The sequence below is a fragment of the Cinclus cinclus genome, chromosome 2, assembly GCF_963662255.1.
Source record: "Cinclus cinclus chromosome 2, bCinCin1.1, whole genome shotgun sequence".
Lineage (NCBI taxonomy): Eukaryota > Metazoa > Chordata > Aves > Passeriformes > Cinclidae > Cinclus > Cinclus cinclus.
The window spans coordinates 28,046,719-28,071,021 of record NC_085047.1 but is presented as its reverse complement, the minus strand read 5'-3'; the positions used below and the strand labels follow the sequence as shown (position 1 = coordinate 28,071,021).

The 24,303-nt window shown below is 44.7% G+C and overlaps 1 protein-coding gene across 1 annotated transcript; it reads left to right on the top strand.

The window, feature by feature from the left end:
• The first annotated feature begins 1,387 nt into the window (after positions 1-1,387).
• LRRC58 (leucine rich repeat containing 58) lies at positions 1,388-14,304 on the top strand. The gene is made up of 4 exons (XM_062512931.1): positions 1,388-1,899; positions 10,939-11,067; positions 12,366-12,643; positions 14,096-14,304. Exons 1-4 carry the CDS (start codon positions 1,388-1,390, stop codon positions 14,302-14,304), a joined length of 1,128 nt encoding a protein of 375 aa, XP_062368915.1.
• The last annotated feature ends 9,999 nt before the right edge of the window (positions 14,305-24,303 follow it).

Here is a 24,303-nt window from a genome sequence, read left to right as displayed (position 1 = left end):
AAGGCTGGACATAGCCCTGACGACTTCCTCCTCTCAGCAATGGGAGCTGTCACATCAAAATATTTGTGGTGGTAAAATCCAGACTTCATAAGAGATCCAAAGGAAAGACAAAGTGGACCATGGGTTTTGTCCACAGTATTCTGGACACTTTTGAAGTCAGCATTGTTGCTACTTCACACATTGTTTTAAATTCTTGGCAGGTACACGCAAACTGTGATTTTGTTTGTGTTTCGTCCAGTCTAAGACGCCAGAGACTTTTGTGTATATGAAGGGTTTTGAGCAGGTGGAAGGTTGCTTTTCCCTTCTTTTTGGCTTCTCTATGCAACACAAGGGAGCAAGTCTGCTTCTTAAGCCTGGACTTAGTTGAGGCAAAAGTTCCCATGGGTTGTGAATTTTCTCATTTTATCACACATAGCTGCTGCTGCTTCTGATGATTACTGACAACTACAACTGCGTCCAAAGAGCAGTGAACTGAAATCACAGATCCTGACTTGTCTGTTTGTACATGTACAGTACAACAGGGGTCACCTCCATGTCGATCAGTGACCAGCATCAGACTGCTTCGCCTGATGGACTAATGTGTTATGGATTAACTCCTGCAATGCCCCAGCTCAAGACCAAAGCTGTCTTTTCACATCCAGGCAAAGACATGCACTGAGGTGCTTCTGGGAGTACCTCCGTTTTGGTGCTCCACAGCAGCAGCTCGGAACGACAGAGTGTTTTGGGTTGGAAGTAATCTCAAAGATCACTCAGTTCCAACCTCCCTGTTCTTCAGGGACCAAAGCAGATCCACCCTTGGACAAAACACCCGCTGGCCAGGGATGCTGGGCCAGGCTCCCCCACCAGCTGTCACAGTGGAGAGGCCATGGGGCACAAGGGCTCAGGCAGCATCTCTCCTTCGGGCTCCGAAGATGACCAAAAGGGACAGAGGAAAGGGTACGGTTTAATTTTACACTTAGCAGCCCTGGTGTCCCAATCTTGGGGGGGGGGCGCATTTCCAGCCGGCGGCTCCGCATCAGTCCGGCAGGCCAGGCCCGCCGGGTGCGGACTGTGGCGGTACCCGGCGGGCGAGCAGCGGGACCGGGGCAGCCGCAGGCCCGGGCAGCCGCCACCGCGGGGCCTCCTCCCGCCCCGCCTGCGCGCCGCCCTCCCGCGCTCGTTCCGGGGCCGCCGAACGCTCCCTCTTCCCTCCACCGCCCAACGGTAGGCGCCCCGCAACCTGCATAAGAGCACTCGCCTCTCTGCAGCCGCCGTGGCCTCGGCCGGCGGCGCGCCCCGGATCGAGCATGACACGGGGGGGGGCGGCGGGGCTATGCAGGTTCCGGGGCGGGGCGAGGCGCGGAAGCCCCCGGGGTGACGCGCGGGGCCGTCGGTCGGTGCGGGCGGGATGGCGGCCGCAGGCGGGGACAGTCCTGAGCTAGAGCCGGGACCGGAGCCGGCGATGGAGCCGGAGCCTGAGCCGGAACCCGAGCCGGAGCCCGAGGCCGAGCCGGCGCTGGCGGCGGAGCTGTCGGCTCGGCGCAGCGGGGAGGCGCGGCAGCTGGTGCTGTCGCCGCGGCGGCTGTCGGGCCCGCTGCCCGCCGGGCTGTCGCAGTGGTTCCCGGCGCTGGAGGTGCTGGACGTGAGCGGGACAGGGCTGGCGGAGATGGGCACAGAGCTGCTGTCCTTGCCGTGCCTCCACACGTTGCTGGCCAAGAACAACCGGCTTGGCGGGCCCGGCTCTCTGCCCAAGGGGCTGGGGCAGGCGCCGCTCGCCCGCTCCCTCCGCGTCCTCAACCTCAGCGGGAACCGCTTCTCCGAGGTACCGCCCGCGCTGCTGCAGCTCCGCGGGCTGCGCAGCCTCAGCCTCGGCGGCAACCGGCTCCAGGGCATCCCGCCCGACATCCAGGAGCTCCACAGGTGAGGGACGGGCCCCGCGGGAGCAGGGACAGCCTCGGCAAGCCCGGCCAGGTTTTCCGCCACACTCCCCCTGGGGGGTTCCGTTCTCTCCAACCTCAGGTATCTCCAGGCACTGCTGCCGCTAACGTGGCTCTTACTTTATCTCATGCTGAGTTACTAAAACTCCAGGACGACGTTCTTTACCTCATACACACACACACACACACACACACACATATATATATATATATATAAAGTATCTAAAGGATGGGTGCTGAGGATGAAGGCAGGATCTTTTTGGTGGTGCTAAGCAATAGGACAAGGGGCAGTCGGCAGAAAATGACGATGCACAGGATGTTCCTCCTGAACATGAGGGAGAACTTTACTGTGGGGGTAACGAACTACTGGAACAGGTTGCTCAGAGTGGTTGTGGAGTCTCCCTCACTGAAGGTGTTCCAGCAGACATAATTCTGTGCAATGTGCTCTAGGGTGACCGTGCTTGAGCAGGGAGGTTGGACTGATGACTTGCTGTGGCCCCTTCCAACCCAGCCAATCCTGTGTATTCTTCAGGTGATGATGGGCCTTCTGTGCTCACAAACTGCGTGACTCATGGCACTGCCCAGTCCCTGGGCTGCTCTGATGCAGTGGTGCTCTCCTGGTGATGGTGTGGTTGGTGAGAGTGCTGGCACGAGGAAGGCTCTCCATAGTTTCCCTCTCATGCACATCTCTGGGTGACAACGAGATAAGCCCCATGTGTCCTGCAGCTCATGGCTGTAGGATGGGTTGCTCAGAAGGATAAAGATGTGTTTGTGGCTCACCAAGCAACAGGGCCTTTCTGCCCATACTGATGCAGTCTCACTGGACCCACTGTCATGGGTGGGGTTTTGTGGTGTTTCTCTCAACCCACTGACTCGTGTAGATCTGACATATTCCGACAGACCCAAAGCATGGAGCCCCAGGCTGTGCTCAGGTGCAGTGGTACATCTGGCTTTGGGGCCAGTCTTAACAGTGGTGGGCTGGGAACAGGCCTTAAGACAGCCCTGGATATTGGCTCCCTGCATTGGGCTGGGCTGCGTACTCTTGAAGCCTGGTGTCCTCCTGGGCAAGAAGGATGCTTATTGTGGCTTGAGTGACACAGGCTCCTCAGTGTGTTCTGCTGGATTCCTGGGCCTCAGGCTGGCCTCTTTGTGGCTCTCTGCTAAGACTTTGGATCTGAACTTTGTTTGCTCCAGCCCCTTGCCAAGGGACTCTCCAGAGGCAGGCTCTCTTATGCAAATTACAGCACCCTTGACCCTAAATACCTGGATTCGCTCTGATGGCTCAGCAGAGCTGCATCCAGTGGAAGCATAGGATGTTCTGTGTGGAGTGGTGTCTCCCATGGATGTAGGTGGGAGGTACCAGAGCTGCCTGAGTGCTGTTGGGGAATGGTTTTGTCTGCTGCAGTACAATACAATTGACTTTGTGGCTTTTGTCCAGGTGGCATAGCATGCAACTGTTAAGGATTTGGAGTGGTTCTGCATTAAGCTCGCTGGGCTGAGAAATGTTGTGAAGCATTTTGAGTGATTGAGAATATCCTTCTTGGCAGGGCTGTGATACATCCTGGTTGGGGCTGTCATGAGAAAGAGGAAGCACAGCTTTTTTCCTCTCTGGGAACAGATGCTTCAGGGATGAAAAAGGAAGTGAGGCAAGGGAGAAGAGGCCAGTGGAGGAGGGCAGTTCTTGAGGAAGATGATTCACATTGTCTTTATAGCATGTCTGATAACATCCAGGATGTGACTGGGATCTGATTGTTGCTCTCACCTCTGAGTCAGAGGCTCCCTGCTTCTGTTTATATGGTCTCTGTGGGATCTTTTTGTTTTTTGGGTTTTTTTGGTGTTTTTTTTTTGTTTGTTTGTTTGTTTGTTGTTTGTGGGGTTTTTGTGGTTTTTTTGGGGGGGGGGTTTTTTTTTGGTTTGGTTTGGTTTGGTTTTGGGTTTTTTGTTTGTTTGGGGTTTTTTCGTTTTGTTTGTTTTTTTTTTCCAAGAAAGCAAACTTCAGCCTTACTTTTCTTCTGTGATGTCCCCAGGAAGGTACTGGGCTGTGTAGCACTTCATGGGGTGCCCCAGCAGGCTGTGACCTGTGCTCCATGCTGCACCTCTGTCACTCTGCTTTGTTCGTCTGACATGCCCTTGTTGAAGCAGGGCTCCTTGTTGTTCTGTCCTGCATCTTTTCATGGACCGGTCATGCTTGAACCCCCAGAAGGAGAAATCGGAGAGAGCAAATGCAGACAAAGCTGTCGAACTGTCTGTTCATCATTGCAAAGTGACGAGTCAGGTGGAAAAGTTACACTTAGACACAGCTTCTGCCCACATCACCACTGCTACCTCATGGAACTTCTGCTAACATGTCAACATAATATAATTGAACTTTAACTCAAGATAGCAAATCTGTGCCCCACCAGGATTGTCAGCTTCTTTACCACTCTGCCCTCAGTGACCTCTGTATCTGGGACTGCTTAAGTAATGAAAGGGAGCTGCACTCATCTTTGCCAGCAGTGGGAGAAAATAACACTTTATAGTGTGTTGTTCCCCTAGAGGGAATCCTGAATCTGTTCATTGGGACCCAGGTAAATGGGGACCCTTGCCATAAACATAGAAACTACATTCTGGAGATAAGCTGCTGTCAGACTCTGTTCCTGCCTGCTGACAAGAGAGGTGTCCTCAGCGTGTGCTTGTTGTGGAAGTGGGTAAAATGAGCCTGAGCAAGGACAGAGCAGAGCCAGCTGTTACAGCATAGCAATGTTCGTTTCTGAGCTCTAGAAGTTGGAGGTGGGACCTGGTCTTGTGGCTTCTATTAACCTCACAGCTCAGTCTGCAAATGCCAGTCTTGCTGTTGGTGACAAGCCAAGACCTTGACCCTTTTTCCGTGCGCAATATCTCATAAAAAGAATTTTTTCTTTTATCTTAGGGGTTCTGAGACCACAGAAGAATGCAGGCAGCACTCTGACTGATCAGGTTCCTCCGGCTGCTACTAGAGTTCCTGAGACCAGCAATTCTCCTCTTCCCATGACCCTGGCAGTTTCCTGTTTTCCAGTTACTGATTACAGAGCAGACTGGAGCTGGAGAAATCTAGAAATGCTTCTTAGATTTCCAGGGAATTTCTGAGCTGTGATGAGATCTTTTTTTAAAAAAAGATAACTCTTGATAACTAAGCTTCATGTCTTCCCTCTGCACCCCATAGTTCCCTGTTTTAGTTCTTGAAGGGACATCATGTCAGTTTTAGTGAAGGCCAAGAATATAGCAGGTAAGGAGTCTGTGCGTGTGGTGAAGCTGAAAGTATAAAAAGCTGATGGGTCTAAGCTGCCAAAGGAGAAGGTACATGGTGGTGACTACGAATGCAAAGGTCTTGGAATGGGAGGTGTGTGCCATGTGTTGTTACACACAGGAAGATCACAAATACACCACTTCACACAAGCTGTATTTGAGTCAGGCATATTGTGCAGAAACTTTTCCCTGGCACGTTCCTGGTGATTTGGCGAGTTATTGAACTTGGTGATAAGAAGCCAGTCCTGCTGCTGTCATGTCTTGCTCCTTCCGGCTTCAGCCCCATCCTTGCCCACACAAATATTTTGTGTACAGTGCAAGATCCTGCATAGAAAGTGACTGCTATGTTCCTGATTACTGGTTATCTACTAGGCTGTTGAGGGCCACCAATATGCTTGAAGCCTCTGCATGACTTTATAATTGTATGATCATGATTGCTCTGGTGATGGCAGTAGGATGATGCTGGTCATAGTAAGCTGGCACCAGGGATAAATAACTTGGTTCATATTTTCCATTAGGAAAAATTCAGTGCTCTTTCATTGTAGTTTCACTGTAAGCATCGAGTGTGACCAGCAATAGTCCATGTGTTTCTGAGAAGTGTAGGTGTTGACCCTGCTGTGGGCTTTTTCTTGATCATGTTGAGGCTGTGCCAGGTCCTTCTGTATGCCCAGTATCCCCAGTTCCTGTCAGCTGATGTGTCAGTACAGTGCAAGACCTGAGCATTGGCTCTTGCTGTGAATTTAGAGTGAGGAATGCACCAGACCTGTGAGAGCAGCCTTCTTTGCATTGCTTTCCTGTTTGTTGCCAGGTAAAGTATGAGTTTAGCATAGGCACATATGGTTGTGCATATCCTCCCTCTGCTGATCCAATTGGTGATGCGCTGTGGGGCAAGGTGAGCTGGAAATGTGGCCATCTACTTGTGCCCATCCTGGCACAAAATTTGCAGGGCAAATCTGGTAAAATGCAGCTCTGATCTTCATGGTGCAGCTGTGAGTTTGGGCTTAAAGGGTGCAAGGTTTGCCCTGATCAGTGTGCAGGCCTGCAAAAGTCCTGTAAAATGAATAATTCTCAAGGGCTTAGCAAAATGCAGCTGGTACTTCAAGCCTCCCATGGGAATTCTGAATTTAGTCATACCCTCACAGTGAATCCTCATGCTCTGTAGAGCACTGGGAGCAGGCAGAGCTTAGAAAAGACCCATGCATGTTCCTTTCCTTCTTGCTGGTATTCTTCTAATGAAGCCTGGTTGTGCAAGGGCTGGGATCAAAGACCTCAAACGCCTAACTGTATTCATCCAAGGTTTGTGTAAAGGCTTAGATGCATTGAAAACCAGAGTGTTTGCTTTCATTCATGAGTAGTATTAAGCGTGTTAGACAAGCATATGCTTAAAGGGCGGCTGTTAGTGTGGGAAAAAGGGCAAGCAGAGCTTTGATAAAAATACAGAATTAGGAAACCTCCTTGCTGTCTTCCTTCTTTTTCCTGTCTTCAAACGTTTTGCAAATAGCGTTCAGATGACTGTTTGATCTTAAATTTGCGTGTCAGCAAAGGCTATGCAGTTCTCTCAGGAATTAGCAAATTGTAGAACAGGGTTAACAGGAGTGTATTGTGGGCTGCTTTGAAATTCCTCCCTTGCATGAGCCTTAAAACTGTCCTGGATATTTCTTGCTAAAAAGTTTATCTTAAAAGGACCTGGAGCTGTTTGAGGCATCATTGTTGGTTTCGGTTTTTTTATATTGCCTATTTAGATGCATCTGTTTGATGTCAGCTGTTAAATTTTATCTGAGGAAGCATCTATGGGGAAACAGGGTGGATTGAAAATTTGAGTACCTCCTATGCCTGAAGACATTTTCCCCTTGATAGATGACTATGGGAGTGCTGTGGTAATTGATAGGATATAAAAAAATATCTCTAGTGCTCAGAGTGGCTCTTCTTATTTACTGCTTTGGGTTTTTTTGATTTGATTTGTGCTATATGATGACCTGAAAACATCAAGGACATGGGCAAGAAGGTACAGTCTATTTATATGTTGAATTTTGCTGCCACTCCCTGAATTGATCATGGTTGTTTGAGCATTTCTCCACTCCTTTCCTAGTAGGTAAAAGTATTTTCATATGCTAGAGAGGAGCACCACATGATGGACTCAGCATGCTGTCTGTGCTTGGCAGCAATTAGGACTGGTTGTGCTGAGCAGGGGGCTGCTGGGTGTAAGGCTCAAAGGGACAGTGTATTATTAATGTATTTGTCAACATTGCTGAAAGTCAGGAGAGAAAGTGTCAACCCTCATTAATAACTCTGTCACATGGTTGTTGGGGTTTTTTTTCAGATTCTGTTGAGATTGATTGTATTAGTGTTTGTCCCCTCTTGAAACTCATTCAGACAGAGTCTGTGTGACAGGTTGGAAGTAAATCACTCATTCTAGCTTCAAAAATTGGAACTGAGCTTATGTTTGTTTGATGATAGTTATCTCTGGCTTTTTGAAGATTCTGGACTTTTGAAAGTGCAGAAAAAAAATCCAGTTCTACGTCTGTGTACATAGCAGCTCACAAGACCTTAGCTGTTCAATCAAAATGACTGTACAGATTAATGATTGTCAGAAGGACTAGGTCTATGTGTGAAAGGTTAGTTAGAAGCATTCACTGAGCTCAGTGCCATCACTGCTTTGTCCTCATGCAAAAACCTGGAGTGAATGTTGTGGATTGCCTTACTGCAGGTTCTTGTGTGAAGAGGGCAGAGCTGAGTACTGCTTTTGCTTGTCTTGTGAAGCAGCAAACTGCCCTGCCCTGAGTAGGACAACTCGAGAGCCAGCATCACCTTTGCCTCCAGATACATGCTTAATGTGAGTGTGACATGCAAATCAGGCCAGGAGCAGGTGAGCTGGGAACAAACTGCATCCCAGTGCTGTGGTCAGTGCTCTTGATAAGAGTCATGACTCTTGAAAATCCTTTCCTGTGTTGTGTTTGCTCAGACAATTCTTGACACTTTAATTTGATGCAGAAATGGCTGTTCTTGATTCCTTCACCTTGCTTAGCCAAGACTAGGCTAGATCTTTCTTCCTAGCAAATTGTACTTTGAGGGACGGGAGTTAGGGATTTTGTTTTCCCACTGAATGGTGTTTCAGTGAAAGCTATAGTATCTTTCCTGTGTTTTAAATAAGTTTCTTTGTAGTTTCAAAACCTCCCCCCTCTGTTTTTTTAATAAATTAATCATCTAATTAATACCATAAGTTGATGTGAAAATTTTTAATTTGCTGTACTAGACTGGATCCCATGAGTTTTTAGTCTACTGACCCAAAAAGGATGGTTCAGAAGAGGAGTAAAAAGAAAACAGTTTTTAAGAAGCATTTTGTTGCCAGTGAAGGAGTTATCTTATTTAGTGGGTTTTTAGTTAGTTTGTATTCTGATGTTAGGTCTTTATATCCTTCCTGGTATGACTGAGTCATTTACAGGCTTTACCAAGAACAGACCTGAAGCTGTAAGGAGGCAGTGGTTTTGCACACTTATTTTGTACAGTAGGCTGCTCTTGAAACATATGCATTTTATGCCTTGAAATGAATTCCCAGAACATTTTTAATGTATAACTTGTGCCCTCTTCTCCTTCACTGGTAGGAGGTGTTTTTATGCCATGTCACTTCACAGGCATTAGTGTCATCAAACACAAAGGATGAGGAGTTAATTATTCACTTTTCCTAGGAAGTGCAAACTTGTACATATTTAAACCTTGTTTAAAAATTGAAATCTACATTGCTAGAATTCCCTTGCCCAACAGATTTTGGTGCGTGCTCCAGCAATGGTATGGAGTTAGGAACTGTATGGAATTGTATACTCAGCAGTTAAGTCCCTAGTGAAAGCCAAGCAGCCTAAATCTACCTCAGGAAACAATGGAGGTTTGAAGGAGGAATTTTGGTTAAAACTCAGGGCTTTGTTAGGGGATCAAAAATTAATTAAAAATAATCTCTCCTCGACGTGGTCTCTGTACCACAGCAGCCTTCCTCCTACCCCCACTCCTCAACATACAGGTTGTGTAAGTAGAAGAGAGATTAATGTAAGTTTGAAGCAGTGGCAATTGCTGGTGTATTTTTGCTGTGCACTTCCTTGTACGTTCAGAGTAACCTCCAAATGTGCTGTCCCACTTGGTTTGTAGTTACTGCCTTCCATATAATCAAATTCAGTTTAAGGCCTAATTTTCTGCTCCCTTTGTCCAACTTCAATTATTTAGCTTGCCTAACATGCTTCAAAAATATAAAGGAATCCAGGGAAAGCTGAGCCTTGTGAGCATCTCCTGGTGTGTTGCAAAGGTCTGTCATTCATGTCCTTCCCTGTCAGGCATGTGCATTTGTGCTGCAGCAAGTGGCCTCTGTAGCCTAAGTGGATGCTGTCATTGGATCTCTGGGGTTCAAGTTTCTTGCAAGAGCTGAGCGAAATAGACTCTTGCTATTGTTCTTCTCCTCCATCCCAGGGGAAATCTCAGGGAGGAACTTCTCTGCACTCCATATATGCTGTGTCACAGAATTTCTGGGCACAGGTCTGGGTGGACCATGGTGTCCCTTGGGTGTGCTCTGTTTCTATGTTTCTGTGCCTGTTGTATCCATAGCATTTCTCAGTTGCTGGGGTGAGATGAAGGTGTCTCCTACTCCAAGGAAGTTACAACCTACACTTAAAGAAAGGCTGATGCAGCCTGGATAAGTTCACTTTCCCTGACCTGTGAGCAATGCTTGCTGAATCAGAGAAGGCCAAGGTGCATTGTGGTTAGGCAACCTGAGTGTGTGTTGGAGATACTGAAGCAGAACTGTGGGATCCACCTTTTTCAAACATGGGAAAAAATCTTGGCTGGACTGTGATTAGCAAGATGCACCCAAACTGAGCCTGCCTTTGTTCCTCTTTCAGACAACATCTGAGAACAGGGAAAGAAAGCTACTTGGGTCTGTGGAATGGGGACTTGAAGCTATTATGTCAAAGAGAAATGCTTGCCAATTTTTCTTCCTAGAAGGGCAGAGATACACAGAAGACACTGGCTGCTCCACCGGGCAGAACAGATCTAGTGCTTCTCTCTGTTCCTGTCTCCAATCCACTGAGTTTTCACAGGACATCCAGTGATTCTTTTATTTGGACCCAAACTGCAGTGAAGCCCAGCAATGGTTTCTGGTGGCTTTGGGCTTCATGACTTCAGAGTAGTGAAATCAGTCTCTGAGTGATTGCATGCATGTATTTGTGTGACTTAGGTGCACTCTGTGCTGTTGGTATGTGAATTGTATCAAAGGGGAATAATGCTGAAAGGTTTCAGTTAGTCACCAAGGAGTCAGATGATTCCACAAAGATCAGCTAGTGCTGGTGCAGGGCCAGGATATCCAGGGAGAGACTGCACTCGTGCTTCACTCCTGTTGAAACTGAGAGCTCTCACTGGCTGCAAAAGGACCTGTGGCAGTGCCGTACAACATGTGTGTGCAGGCTGCACATCCTTGGAAAAAGGAGCAGGAGCTTTGTATAATGGGCTGGTGTAGGAATACACAGTTGTCTGGTGCCTACCTGCAGGTGTAATGGTGACTGTAGGAGTCTGGAGGTAAAGTCTCAACGTTATCTATTGTGAAACAGCAGCTCTGTTGTAATTTTGCTGTGCACCTCAGCTTTTTTTTCCTTGCTCTCAGTAAATTATTTCATATCTGTCAGTTTCCTTTAAGAAATGCAGTAACTATGAAAACTTAGGTGTTAAAGGAAACTTGAAATTAATGAAATAATGCACTCTTTTCTCCTCCTGTGTTTTTCAGTTTAGAGTTCCTGTACCTTGGAGGGAATTTCATTACAGCAATTCCACCTGAATTAGCAAAACTGCCTTCTCTGAGGTATCTAGTTCTGTGTGACAACAAGATCCAGAGCATTCCACCTCAGCTGGCACAGTGAGTATTTACTGTCATCAGCCACGAGCTGTAATTAACTCTTTGAACTTTTTCTTTTGTGTGTGTGGATAAAAGTACCTGGGAAGACATATTTGTCCTTCAGTTTGTTAATGTGACTGGATTTGAAAAAGAACATCTTTGGCATGTTGGCATGCTGCACTGCAGGCAGACCATGAATATATGATCTGTAAAACTCAATGAAAGGGTTATATTGAAAAAACATCACTGAGATTGCACCTTATAGTGAATTAATAGATTTGTGTAGAGGACTCTGAAAACTACCTGGGGAACTCAGAAGAGATAAATTGCTACCTCAAGAAGTAAGAATGGTACTGTTCCATTAGTAATGAATGCTTGACGGGCTTTGCTTTTCACCCAAAACCTTTTATGGTGTACTTTTGTAACATCCCTGTGTTCCCTTGGCATTCTTTATGTTAGGATCTCAGAGTGTTCATGTAATCCTACAGTACAGTTCCAGTGGCTAGGTTACTGCTTTATCTGTTCATAATGGGAGGAAAGAGGACATTGCAGTTCTGTATGTGTAGCCTTAAGATGGGAAATGAAGATGGGAGGTATAGCTGTAACCCTAAAAACAACTGAATGGCAGCGTGGAGTTCTCCAAGTTTGAATTTGATGGTGTAGTTGGATTATTCTTAAAGTACAGTGTAGCTTTTAAAGTTTGGGAACCACCCTGAATGCTGTGCTGGAGCATTAATTTGTGCTTCAGGAGAGGAGAAAAGACTCGTCCAAAAGCAAAAACGTTGCTTGTCCACTGTGCCGCTGCTGGCCTGGCCTGACCTCGCTCAGATCTGGTGGTATCAGCACGAGGTGGTGCAGCTGCAAGCAATGAAAACATGGGGCTTTCCAGGGCTGGCTGCCTCCCAGCAATCATCTTTAATGCATGAGACAGAGCAGGTGACTTACTCAGAGCACTCCATAGGACTGTTCTTGATGCATGCACTGGGTACAAAGAATCGTTATGTTCCCTGAAAGCACTCAGTTTGTACACTTTTGTTCTACCTTTTTTTGGGAGCGTGTGTGTGGAATACTGAGAGGGATAGCAGCATGTTTAAGACTGTGTTTCTTTACCAGGTATTGTGGTACTGAGCCGAGTTTTCTAGTGCATTGTGCATACTGGAGTAAGAGCAGTTCTTTTAGAATGAATTTATGTTTTAAAAGGGAAAAAAGACAAAGAAAAAGAAATTGGTGGGAGTGGGGAGCGTAATTAGGTCTGCTTAATGCATCTGTGGGACAATTTTGCTTGCACATCTTGACAGGGTATCCATCTCCATCCTTAGGCTGCATTCCCTGCGTTCCCTTAGCCTGCACAATAACCTGCTGACTTACCTTCCCCGAGAGATCCTTAACCTGGTTCACCTCGATGAGCTGAGCTTGCGTGGGAACCCACTGGTGGTGCGGTTTGTGCGTGACCTGACCTACAATCCCCCGAGCCTTCAGGAACTGGCTGGACGCACAGTTAAAACTCGCAACATTCCCTACACTCCCAGTGATCTCCCAGAGAGTCTTGTCCGGTACCTGAGCTTGGCCAGCAACTGCCCCAATCCTAAATGTGGGGGTAAGTTCACCTTTACAGCTCTTTTTCCTGCTCTTACCTTATAATTTCCTTTCCCTCTGACTTGCTGTGACTTTAGAAGCTTACTCAGGTTCAAAATGTTACTGCAGCCACATTCTGTATTTCCCTGGCTCCAGGTCTCCTGGAAACTTGTCTTTAAGGAACCTTGTTCAGGAACAGTATTCAGAGCTGTAGTGCTGGTTTACTAGATTTGCATGGGAATTTAAGATAGCTCTTCCGTCAGTCTTTGTAGCTCATCCCAGCACTCCACTGTGGTTTTTATGATCTGAAGTTTCCGATCCATTTGCCCTGAAATAGCTCAGAGTAAGCAATGGACAGCAGAACTTTTGCACACACTCTTGCTGAATGGTGGGCATAATTTCTGGGTGGAAAAGAGGAGGGTGGCTCTAGTGCTTAGCGGTTACCAACAGCAACTTGTTTGTTTAGCTGTAGCTTGGGACCACTAGCCTATAGTTCTTGGAAGAAGAGGACTTCATAAAACAGCCTGGAATACTTGGGCTTAATTTGCCTCAATGCTTAATCTTTAACCAGAGTAAATGATCTGCACATAGAGCATTTAGAAGATTAAGGGGAAAAAAGAATTAATTAGTATTTACCCTGCAGTCATAATGCAAGCTGTTGTCTTCTTAGAGAACAATATCAAAGCATGCTCCACAAGCAAAGATGGAAGGACTGGGACTTACATTGGGAGGGAAAGAAAAGTTTCTTTTTCTAAGAGTTGTGCACAGTTTGGAAAACAGCAGATTTGTTTTTTGCTTTTTTCACTGTGCCTTATGAAGTTGCACAGTACTGCAACATTACTCTACCACTGCAGGAGAAACTGCTTACTGCTGACCAGCTAGGACTTTAAAACACTGCTGGAAGCTTCTGAAAATGTCAGTGTCTAAAATGACTTGCTGTGACAGGAAGAGAACATAATTGTGTGTTGCAGTAAGACTGTTGCCATGGAAAGTAGCATCCAAGCTCAGCATGGTGGCTTCACTCAAGCAAAAGAAAAGTATAGTTGTGAAAGTCTATTTGTGAATGCATTTTTACTAGCTGGTAGAAGAGGTTTCACAGGTTTGAAAACAGAGTGCATTAATTGATTAAACATTTAAGAAGTTTACAAATTCCCAGGTGAGCTTTCTCCCTAATGGTTGGAAGAAATTGCCACATCATTTGGAAGTAACTGCCCTGTGTCTTTACATGAAGAGTGTGCTGTTCTGAATCACCTACCAAATACAGTTTTAGAGGAGTATTTTACCAAGAAAAGAAATTTCACATTTTCAGAGGTGTCCTGGTCCCTTCCCTTCCACCTTGTACTTCTACATATAGTGCAGTGCTGTGGCAATAAAATCCTAATTGAAGGCATATGCTCCAGGCACAAGAGCCCTGTGGAGTTTGCAGGGCTCTGGGCACAGGGTCTCATAATCTTCTTTTCTCTCTCCCTCACAGGTGTGTACTTTGACAGCTGTGTCAGACAGATCAAGTTTGTTGACTTCTGTGGGAAGTATCGGCTTCCACTGATGCACTACCTGTGCTCCCCAGAGTGCTCCTCTCCCTTCAGCTCTGCCTCCCAGAGCTCCACTTCCCAGAGCGAGTCTGACTCTGAGGATGAGGCCAGCGTTGCTGCACACAGGATGCAGAAAGTCCTTCTGGGATAACAGGGAGCCAGAGGGGAAGACGGGAAGGAAAATGGCTTTGAAAAGCAGTAATGGAATGGTGAAGCATGAGCCACTGGCCTGAAGGGCTTGTGAGAAATTGTCCTCAAGTCCATGCAGGGACAGAACATCTTAGCAAGCCTGGACTTGCTTGCTGCAATGCTGCTTAGGAGATCTAACTGAGTAGCGTGCTGCCTGTAGATTGCCTGGGGTTGTTAAAAATGTCTCCTGGCTGGGAGGCACCCCCTCCCTCAGACGGGCTGGGAGAGGGATTTGTTCTCACTGGCGGATTCAGAAGAATTTTAATACATGAAACTTGACTGGACTTCAGTCATCCTGCAAAGCATAGGAGGCTGTCCAGATCCTTTAACACTGTGGTAAATCAGAAACAGGCTAATGATGCCATGTGAGTAGGTATGGACCCCAGTGTTTTATATAGCAGTTTGATTCCTCTCTGTCTCCTTTGATCTCAGTCACAGATTTTGCACCCATCCACTGAAAATGAAAGTTGATTTTTTTTTTATTCAGGACTAGATTTTTAAAAACTCTGGTTGCTCTTCCTTTGCCTAGAGGTGTAGGGTTTCTGTACTGTTACACGTTATAGCCATCATAGAACTGAGCCACCTTTTTTTCTTCCTTATTATATTAAGCTGCTCTTAGTGTCTCCTTCTAACAATATTTGTTATTTTTCCTCCTCCTCCCTCTTCTCATTACACCCGAAGCGTTACTGTCTTTATGGTGCCTTCAGAAAAGAGACAAGTTGTTCTAATTGGTATTACTTCAGACTTGTGGCCTATAAGGGACCAGATGTGATGCTCTGTGTCGTACTTTTGAGTCTCAGTTTACTGGAGCAAATCTGCTTTTACAGCTGTGAATTGCAGGAAGGGTCTCAATTGACATTTTTTGTTTATAACTGCCACATTTCCCCACTGCTGTTTGCTCTGCTGTGCTTGGTGGAGTTACTTTCCATCTTTAAGGTCATAGAGAGTACCCAGAGAAGTGCTGTGGAGAATGTCTTTTTTCATGATTTCTAACAGGAGAGCTGGTAGGGAGGCAAAGGTGTGTTACCTGAGCTTTGTTGCACGAGATGCTTTTGAAATGTCTTCCTTATTTATTTGTTTTCATTTGCTCTTGTGGTAATAGCTTTGGCAGTCTGTTGATGGTTCAAATAACACACTCAGTTATCTTAAACTATGTTTAAAGGAAAGCTGCAGAAAATAGCTCAGAATTTTTACACATTAAGAAATACCTCATAAAATTATTACTGCTAATTGGAAGGTATCTATAAATCTACTTTTTGTGCTTCACTAAGTGAGAGCTGCCCCTTTTATTATTTCATGGTAGACAGTCATTTTGATGCAGTTTCTGATAGAGCAAATCCAGCTGTGCCTTTGAATGCATGAACAGAGCAAAACCATCCCGTTCAGAAGCTGAAATGAGCAAGAAAAACTTTATTAACCCACTTTGGCCCTATGGGGTAATTTAAAAACCTTTGCTTCTCTCCTGCATTCAGAAAACACATGTACCTGTTTGAACATCTTATGGCAGCTGTGTGTTAATGGTCCTGTTTAATTATGTTTGACACTTTATGTATTAAAGCACTTTGATAGTTCTGCTTTTTATAACTAGCTTTAGTGATTTTTTTTTTTAATTAGACTGCAATTTTTGTTTTCATGTGACCTGAAGAACAAGATCTGTGAAACTTTGTATGTTCCACTCTGTCTTGTGTGCAGGTTGAATTTCTTGTCTTGCATTTCCTTGACAGAACTCTTTATTTCCCCAGTTTCTCTTGGAAAGAACTGGAATTTGAAAGAAATTACCTGATAGTAAAATAGTAACCCTGTCCAATGTTAATCATTGCAACTTAGTTTCCACACATACATGTGATTCCCTGTGTGCATTGATCCACAAGGAATTAATTGCATGTGTGCTCTATGCCTTTCCAAATAATTTTTAAAGTATATTTTTAACACACAATGAGTTGTATGTGCCAAGCAACTGGATGTCACTTTGGCAGATTCTATGAGGTTTGCTTGGCAAGAAGAACCTACAGGCTTTGAGAGAAGCCAAATGCATGCTGTTAGTGAAACTGCAGCCAGTGAGTGGCCTGTTTTGTTCATCTCTTTCAGATGCCTCTTGCTGTCCCAAGTGAACATAGTCACAGCAATTGTGAATGGCAGTAAGATGATTCCAGAGCCACAATTTTAACTTGCCTGTTGGTATAACCATAGCAATCAACTCAGTGACCTAGAGCTTGACTCTCCTACCAGCAAAAGTGAGCCACACAAGTTGAGATCTCAAGATCTTTTGAGCTCAGGGCTATGAGGTACCACCTTCCTTTCTTGTCTTTAGCAGCAGCTGCCTTGAAGTCATGCATTTTTTCACTTCACAAAGCTAGATTTCATCACAGTTCCTGTTTGCACCTCTGTGTGAAGAGTTCAGACCAGTGGTGGCTGGTTCTAATTCAGCTCAATCCTTAACTGCAGTTTCTTTCCTAACTCAACAGGCATCTCATTTCTACACAAATATTATATGGTCCATTAGGGTAATCTTTTTTTTTTTCACAGATTCTTCACTGTTGCAGGTCAAAACTTGTCAGCTTATGCAATTGATACCTATGCATTTTTAGACTTGATAAATGTCTCTTAAAAATTATATATACGCACATATATATATATATGTGTGTGTGTGTATATATATATATATATATATATATTCCTGAATATAGCTACCAAGTTTTCTTTTTGCTGCTGGGCTTTAAAGTGCAATTCAAGTAAGTCAGAATTTAAAGCAATCAAGAGCTTGTAGGAAAAGCAAATTGTTGATTGGTTTGGTTTGAGGTTTTTTCCCTCTGAGGTAGTTTTTGAGAAGACTAGGGATGCACATATATTCTGTAGTGCCTAACACGGAGTCCCTGTGAGTAATTTTCAAGCAATTGTTGGCCCCCGAAGACTTAAAAATGTACTGGGCAATAAATTAGGTGAGACACAACTTGAAAATACATAGATGGATGATAGGCACTAGTTTTTACCATCCCCTTCTCAGGGGCTCTGAGAAGTAGGTAGTGTTTTTACCTCTGTCTGTCTGTCTGTCTGTTTGTTTGTTTTCTGTCAGTTTTTAGCAGATTTAACCTCCTAAAGATGCATCTTCAAGTAAAGTCTTCAGTCAGTGTTTTGGTATCAGTCACCTTGTTGCTACAGCAGCCCAGCATGACCAGCTGTTCTTAAGCTGAGACACAACTGTGTTAGGCAAAGTTGCTCATTCCTTCTTCCCAGTGGGGCTTGGGGCCCTGCCTGCATTCATCCCCTGCCCCACCAAGCCTCTGCCAAGGAGAGCTGCTGGTGTGTTTCTGAATGCAGGTACTTGATGGGAACAGTGGGGTCGTGTTAAAAAGAAGCAAAATATCAATTTGATGGGAAGCAACTTAGACAGTTGCCAATTCTTCTATGTTTCTCTTTCTTTAATAAAAGGTGAGACGTGAGGAAATCAATAATGAATATTTAAACATACTCTGAAGTGGCCAGATGCAGTTTTTCATGGGCTTCTGTCCTGGTCATTTTAAGCCTTTGAAATCTTGTGTTGAATTACAATGGGACTAGGGGGGAGGGAGTGGAGAACCAGCTCCTTTTTGTTCCTAACTCTTGTTGGCAATAATGAATGGAAGGAATTTAATCCAGTGAAAGTAATGAAACTTAATCCTTGCAGTGTATCTTTGTTGCCCAGTTCAAAGAACTATTTTAATGCATCTTATTCACACCATGCACTCCCTCCCCAAGTGAAGACACTTCAAATAGACTGCTCCAGAGTGCACACTAATACAGCAGTAACTGTCTTGGAAACCTTTATATTGATTATTGCTTCCCTGACTAGAGAATTGATCATTTACTGACCAGAACACTAAGGGTAGAAAGGTTTCTCGTCCAGCCTTCTTGTTGAATTTTTATTATAAGCATTTGTTTTAGGACATCTTAAAGTGCCTTATGATTTTAAAACTGTATTTTGTCTGAAACATATGAATGTAGACTTACCTCTAAAAGTATTTCATTATAAGCTGTTAAAACAAATTGCAAACATTAAACCTACAAAAATGTTAAAATGTTATTTCTGCTGTTGTCTCTCCATTATTTTCTGACATCTCAGTTCTGGTGTTTTTGCAGACAGAACTCTTGTAGGATTGGAAGCATTAAAATGGGGCTGTACATGGCTGGGGTGTGGATGGGATTTCACCTGTTCTGCGTGAAACCAGGAGTAGATGAGACTTTCAAAGGGACTGCTGAAACTTCTGGCTCTTGGGGCATGTTTGTGTGTTACAGAACCAGACCCTGTTTTACTTCTGGAAGAGTGTTGCAAGATTAGCTCCACACTTCAAAGGCAGAAGTAACTCACAGACAGGATAAATACCTGAAAAAGAGCAGGTGGTGTCATGGTGGATTTTTCCAGCAATATGAAACAACAGTTCTAAACTTTGTCAGTTGTTTCCCTCTTAATACACTAACCTTGAAACCTGTAAATGACTTTTTGAATGTTAATTTTCTGATCGTGTTAACTGGCTAGTGTGTTCCATTTCTTAAGTAATCCCATGTTTCCTTCTACATCCTGAAGAGTTTTGTGATCTATTGCCAAAATGTTTCGGATCCTGCCATGCAATTACCAGTTGTCAGTGCAGAAATGTAGTGTATTGGAAAATGGGACAGTGGGAAACAAGAATGACTTGATACTAACTTCAGCAGGAGCTATTTCAGAGATGGTTCAACTTCATATGTAAGGAAAAACCTCTCAAATTATGCAGCAGCTCCATTTGGAGTAACATAAAGTACAGAGGAGTGCAGTGACCTTGCAGTAATAGCCAGGCTGAGAATATTCTTTCTTTTTAATATATTTTTTTCTAATTTAAGCATACCCTTTTCTTTGCCTTTTTAATGCCTACCTTATATTTGGAAACAAAGTCCTTGAAGTGTTGATTCCTGACATGAGTTGCCTATGTTTTAGTCTTTAGGAGCAAATCTTGGCTCTCAGACCCTCTCCTCTGTCTTTAGCACTAAAACAACAGGAAGAGTGCAGAGGAAATGTGAGCTATGTAGATGGCTGAACCAGATGCTCAGAATGTCACATTGACATTTTAGGCTCATGCAGTTGCATGGCTCTAAAGGGAAGCGTTATATTGATGCATTGGAAGTGTGTCATCATAAAGTAGAGCTGTACTTCTCTTACTCAGACATGCTGCCTTAGGTGATCGAGACACCTAGAGTTGAATGTATGCACATTTTTATCTGCACAGAGGTTGTGAGTTGTAGTTGCCCACCTTTAAAAAAAAATTAGGAGAAAGTTTAAGTGCTGCATTGAAGAAGGGCAGGGCCATCTCTTTGTTGTGGCCTGGGACTTACTGGTAGCAGCTCAAAGCTACTCTTAGGGTGGTAAAGGATTAATGTATCTTCAGAGTGCTGTCCAAGTGCCCTGTCTGTAACCTCTTCTTGACTCCATGGAAAAAGCAGGACTCAAAGTCAGTACTGGTGAGTTGTATATTATCCTAAATATTACCCTTTCACCAGACTGTCAAAAGGCTGGCTGCCGTTTTACACACCTCTGCAGACCATTGTGTTGGCAAATAAATTATTTCATCAAGCTCTGTCACCCTGTGTAGGGAATGAGATAGACCACAGTGTTATAGGGTCCTTGTCTGAGCTTGACTTGGGCACTGATGAACAGGTGAGGTGGGAGGGCAAACAAATCCTTCATCTAGGTGATGTCTTAGCTGGGGGCAGGGGGGTCACAGAATGAGCCCAGCAGGTCAGCTTGTCACTCTGTATCTGCAAGGACACGGACATTTACTGCTGGTGAAAGGACATGTATGAAAGGCAAAATTGTTTTGTTTGGGGGTTGTCTCTGAGAGAGTAAATTTCAGCCTTAGGGCTTTGAAAATGGATAGGAAAATGCCATTGTGGAAAAATGTTTTTAAGTAATTCCTGGTGTTCCTGTCATCCCTAGTAAAAGTTAAGTGTAACCTGTAACAAACATGCACAATGTTGAGCAAACAACTCCTTTTTGCCAGCCAATGTTAAGTGGTTGCTCTAAAGCCTTGCTTTGCAAATGCTGTTTGTTGACTCGGGAGGGCAGCCTGTGGTTCCTCAGGAAGAGCATGTGATGGGTGTATGTGTCCTAACAGATTCTCCTTGTGAGCAGGGTAACACTGAACAAATCTTTACCAAACTGGCATTTCATGGGAATGCAGCAAAATACGGATGGGGACCTGGATGCTAGAAATCAGGGACCTTGCATTTCCCTTAACAATAACCCTTTGCTTCAAACATGCTGGGTATTTCTTGAAGGCTGGGTAAATCTGTCCTTTTGGGGACATCCTTTGCATCAGGTTAACAGGTCACTGCAAGTCTTGTACTTCCTTGGTGGAGGATCCCTCAGGGCCACTCAGGACAGAGCTTTGTTTCCCTGTGTATTGTCCTGCTCTCCCTCAGAGGGCCCTGAACTAAACCCCTGCTCATAAAACCTCCCCACAGGCACAGAGGGCCTGGTGAAAGCACTGAACCCAGCACTTTTTCTGTTGTGAGTAGCACTGCTGAAAGGCCTCGCTTGGAAGGCTTTAAAACATCCCTTGCATTTATATAACCAAACACCCTTTATAATCTAAATGAGACCTGAGTGGTTTGCAGCAGTGTATTTTATCTTCAAATAAAACACTGCAGTGTGTTTTCCAAAGTTGAGTTCCCTACTTACTCTCTTCAGGTATTTGGAGTTAAATTGCATGTTTTTGTTTGTTTTTCTTTCTTTAAAGCAGTCCTGAGACTTCTACTGAGAGATAGAATCATAAAAGGCCTTGCAGAAAACCCCATGCAACTGGGCTCGTCAAAACACGTTTTGAAATGGTCCAGGAATGTCTGAAACTTTGTTGGTCTTTCACAACTTGCAAGCCCATCTCGCTGCCTTGCACTTTGAAAACCTGTTCAGAGATGACCCTTTGCCATGGTTTATAAGGAAAGCCCAAACTGTGGTGCCTGGCCATGGCTTGTTCCTAGTCCCACACACAGCCCTCCAAGAATCCTGCCTAGAAACACTTCATAGTGCTTCTAGGAAAATAGATTTTGTTTGGTGTGTATGTGGAGGGGAGAAGGATGGCCTTGGGAGGCAAAAACTGCCCTTGACTGAATGCTGACAGCTGGCATATGCCAGGCATGTTGCGGCAGCAGGTATTTTCATTCCTGTGCATAGAGGTCCCTACAGTTGTGGGGCATGAGAAAGAAAACCACTGTGCAGCATGCCCAGGAGCATCTTGTTTGCTTCCACACCTCTAGAAAGAGGGCTGTGGACATGCTACATTTAAACTCTGCGTGAATAAGGTATCTGCTTTGGTTAATTACTGTAAATATGGTCTGCATTAATAGTGGCTGGCAAAGCCCTGATGGAGTATATTCCTGCTCCTGTGATCCCCACTTCAAGCAGGGCATTGTGGCTAGTGAATTCCCCACAGGGAAGAGGGCAAAGGCAGGGCATCTCCCAGGGCCATCATGTTCCTGCAGCAAGGAGGAGCCTGAGCTTGTGCTTGTTTACCTGCACATAAATATCATTTGCACAGGAGGGGATTAGCAGGGCTTGTCTTCCAACAACAGCCTGGAAAAGGGCATGTGCAAGGGGAGGGGGTGTTGCTGCTGATTGCTGCTGATGCTGCAGGTGGCTGGACCAAAAAGTTCTAAGAGCTGGCCTGGCTGATGGTGAGGATGTCAAAAGGGCCTATCCCTTTGTGGTCCAAGGGAGGCTCATGTGAAGTGCCTCTTTAGGACCGGGAAATTGCAGATGTCTTCACCATTATACCAGCTGAGTTTTTGCATCCAAAAGATCATTTCTCTTGGAGAAAGATGTTCACCAGTGGCTGCCTGATTCTGTTCTGGGTTGTCACAGAAGCTTTGCTCCCACAAACACAGATCTGCCCCTCCAAAGTGACTCCCTTTGGGAAGCATATTGAAAATGGGTGGCAAAAGTGTCACTTCTGTGTCACACTGCCAGTTACCTAAGTTTTTTTGGGGATTCACATTATGAAATAACATCAACCCCAGGGTAATTCCTCAAACCCAACACCAGCTTCTGAACCAAAGTTGTCCTGACAGAGAACAGCTTCCAACATCATTTGTTGTCTCCTGGCAAAAGGAGAATGCCAGGGGTGATCTGTGGCATCCATCATGGGCTCTGAAGGTGGCTTCTGTACCAGGTGAGTGAGAAGGAAACTTCCTCTTTAATGGCATTTTCTGAATGCCACTCCCTCTTCAGACAGATTTTCAACAAACATGTCTTCTACGCCATTCCACGCATCACAAGTGTCTAGTGAGAGTGTCTCACATGATGCTTTTTAAACCATCATGGTGTTGTCCCCAGATTTCTGTAGCCAAAGGTGAAGCCTGATGATAATTTGACATGACAAAATGAGGTCCTGGTCTGACATGACTAAATAACAACAGTGGTATGACAAAAGGCCTTTGGCTAGAGCAGAACATATTACATCACATGAAAAGGTAATAGATGTTGCTTCTTCCATGGATAGGGATGTAGGAATGTGGAAATATGCCCCACAATTAATTCTTTAACATTCATTAATGCAGCAACAGATGAATCCTCTGGTGATACCTGGGATGGATGAGGAGGTTCATGGTTTTCATGACCTAGTAAATCTTTAAGGTGATGGCTGGTTCATCACCAGCAGAAAAGCTTTTCATCCTTCCACAGGCTCTGCAGACAACTTTATGTTGGTTATAGTCTTGGTCCAGGAAACCACAGAAGGGTGCATGGGTCTGCAGTAACTTTGCTCGTTCAGTGCATTCATTCCTGTAGTCCAGAGTAATACCCTGGCAACAAAAGGGGTGGAATGACATTTGAAAAGGCTGTTCCAGTCATCTTTGCTACTGTTCCAGATGCCAGCATATAACATATTTTTCCCAAGCCTGCTTCCCAGAAACCTGGTACATCCTTGGGTTTAAGTAACCATTGCAGAAGCTGAGTTGCTGTTTCATGAGAAGACATCAATGCCAGCACTGTTGGCTACAGATACAAAAACATCCTCCCTTGCCTGTGTTTTCTCCTTGTCATAATGTGCCTGAACATCCCAGATCTGAGATCTTTCCATGTGACTGTTGAGGTGTACATGGCAGCCCAGCCATTTCCTCCCCTCTTCTCTCCTTTCTTTTTACGGTAACAACCTTTTCATATTTATAAGTCCTGTTGCTTTTGTCACAAACTTTTTTTCAGCATTTTCCAGGATTAATAAAGCTGGAAAAATGTGTTCACAATCTTTTATACAGTAATAAATGTCTTCCTCATGCAAATTTCATTGGCAAACATCTAGTCAAACTTTTTCAAGGACATCTACTTTTTCAATTTCTTTTTAAGAAATGAAAGGTGTGTTTCAGCAGTTCATGATGAATGGGCTTTCAGAACTTTCACAGAGACTGAGGAGTGCACAACTGCAGGGTTGGTGTGTATCATCCTATGAAGCCTGTGATTATAATCCCTTTAAAGGACAGTAAGCAAAAACTCTTGTGAGTCGTACAGTATTTTCCCATCTCATATTCTAAATGTTGGAGTAAAGCAATTGGCAGTTGCTGCTTTGAATTTCTTAGTCACAACAAAACAGTGAACTTATTGATCAAAGTGCTTCACAGCTTAGTTGAAAATTCTGTACTAAAGGTCTGTGATTTTTTTAGGTATGTGTCCTTGATTCAAAATAGCTTTAAAGGCCATGGAAAATCCATCATGTGACTTGTTAAATAAATGTGGACATATTTAGATCAGCACACACTAAAGGTAAGGTGCACTTTAGTGTTTGTTACATTAGGTGTTAGAACATCCACGGAAAGCTGTATTGGAAACAATAGTTCTGCTTCTAAATTTTGTTTGTGCCAGCTTTTACAGGGAATAAGAAACAACCATTTCCTTGCATACCAGGCTTGCATTTGCATTTTCTCAGTTGTAACCCCTCCTGTTCCTGCTCTACTTTCCTTGTTC

Bases quoted from the DNA above. Each gene is read 5' to 3' on its own strand.
- LRRC58 (XM_062512931.1), top strand. From the start codon at position 1,388: ATGGCGGCCGCAGGCGGGGACAGTCCTGAGCTAGAGCCGGGACCGGAG. The intron at 1,900-10,938 runs GTGAGGGACGGG...TGTGTTTTTCAG, and splicing joins GACATCCAGGAGCTCCACAG to TTTAGAGTTCCTGTACCTTG. The intron at 12,644-14,095 runs GTAAGTTCACCT...TCTCCCTCACAG, and splicing joins CCCCAATCCTAAATGTGGGG to GTGTGTACTTTGACAGCTGT.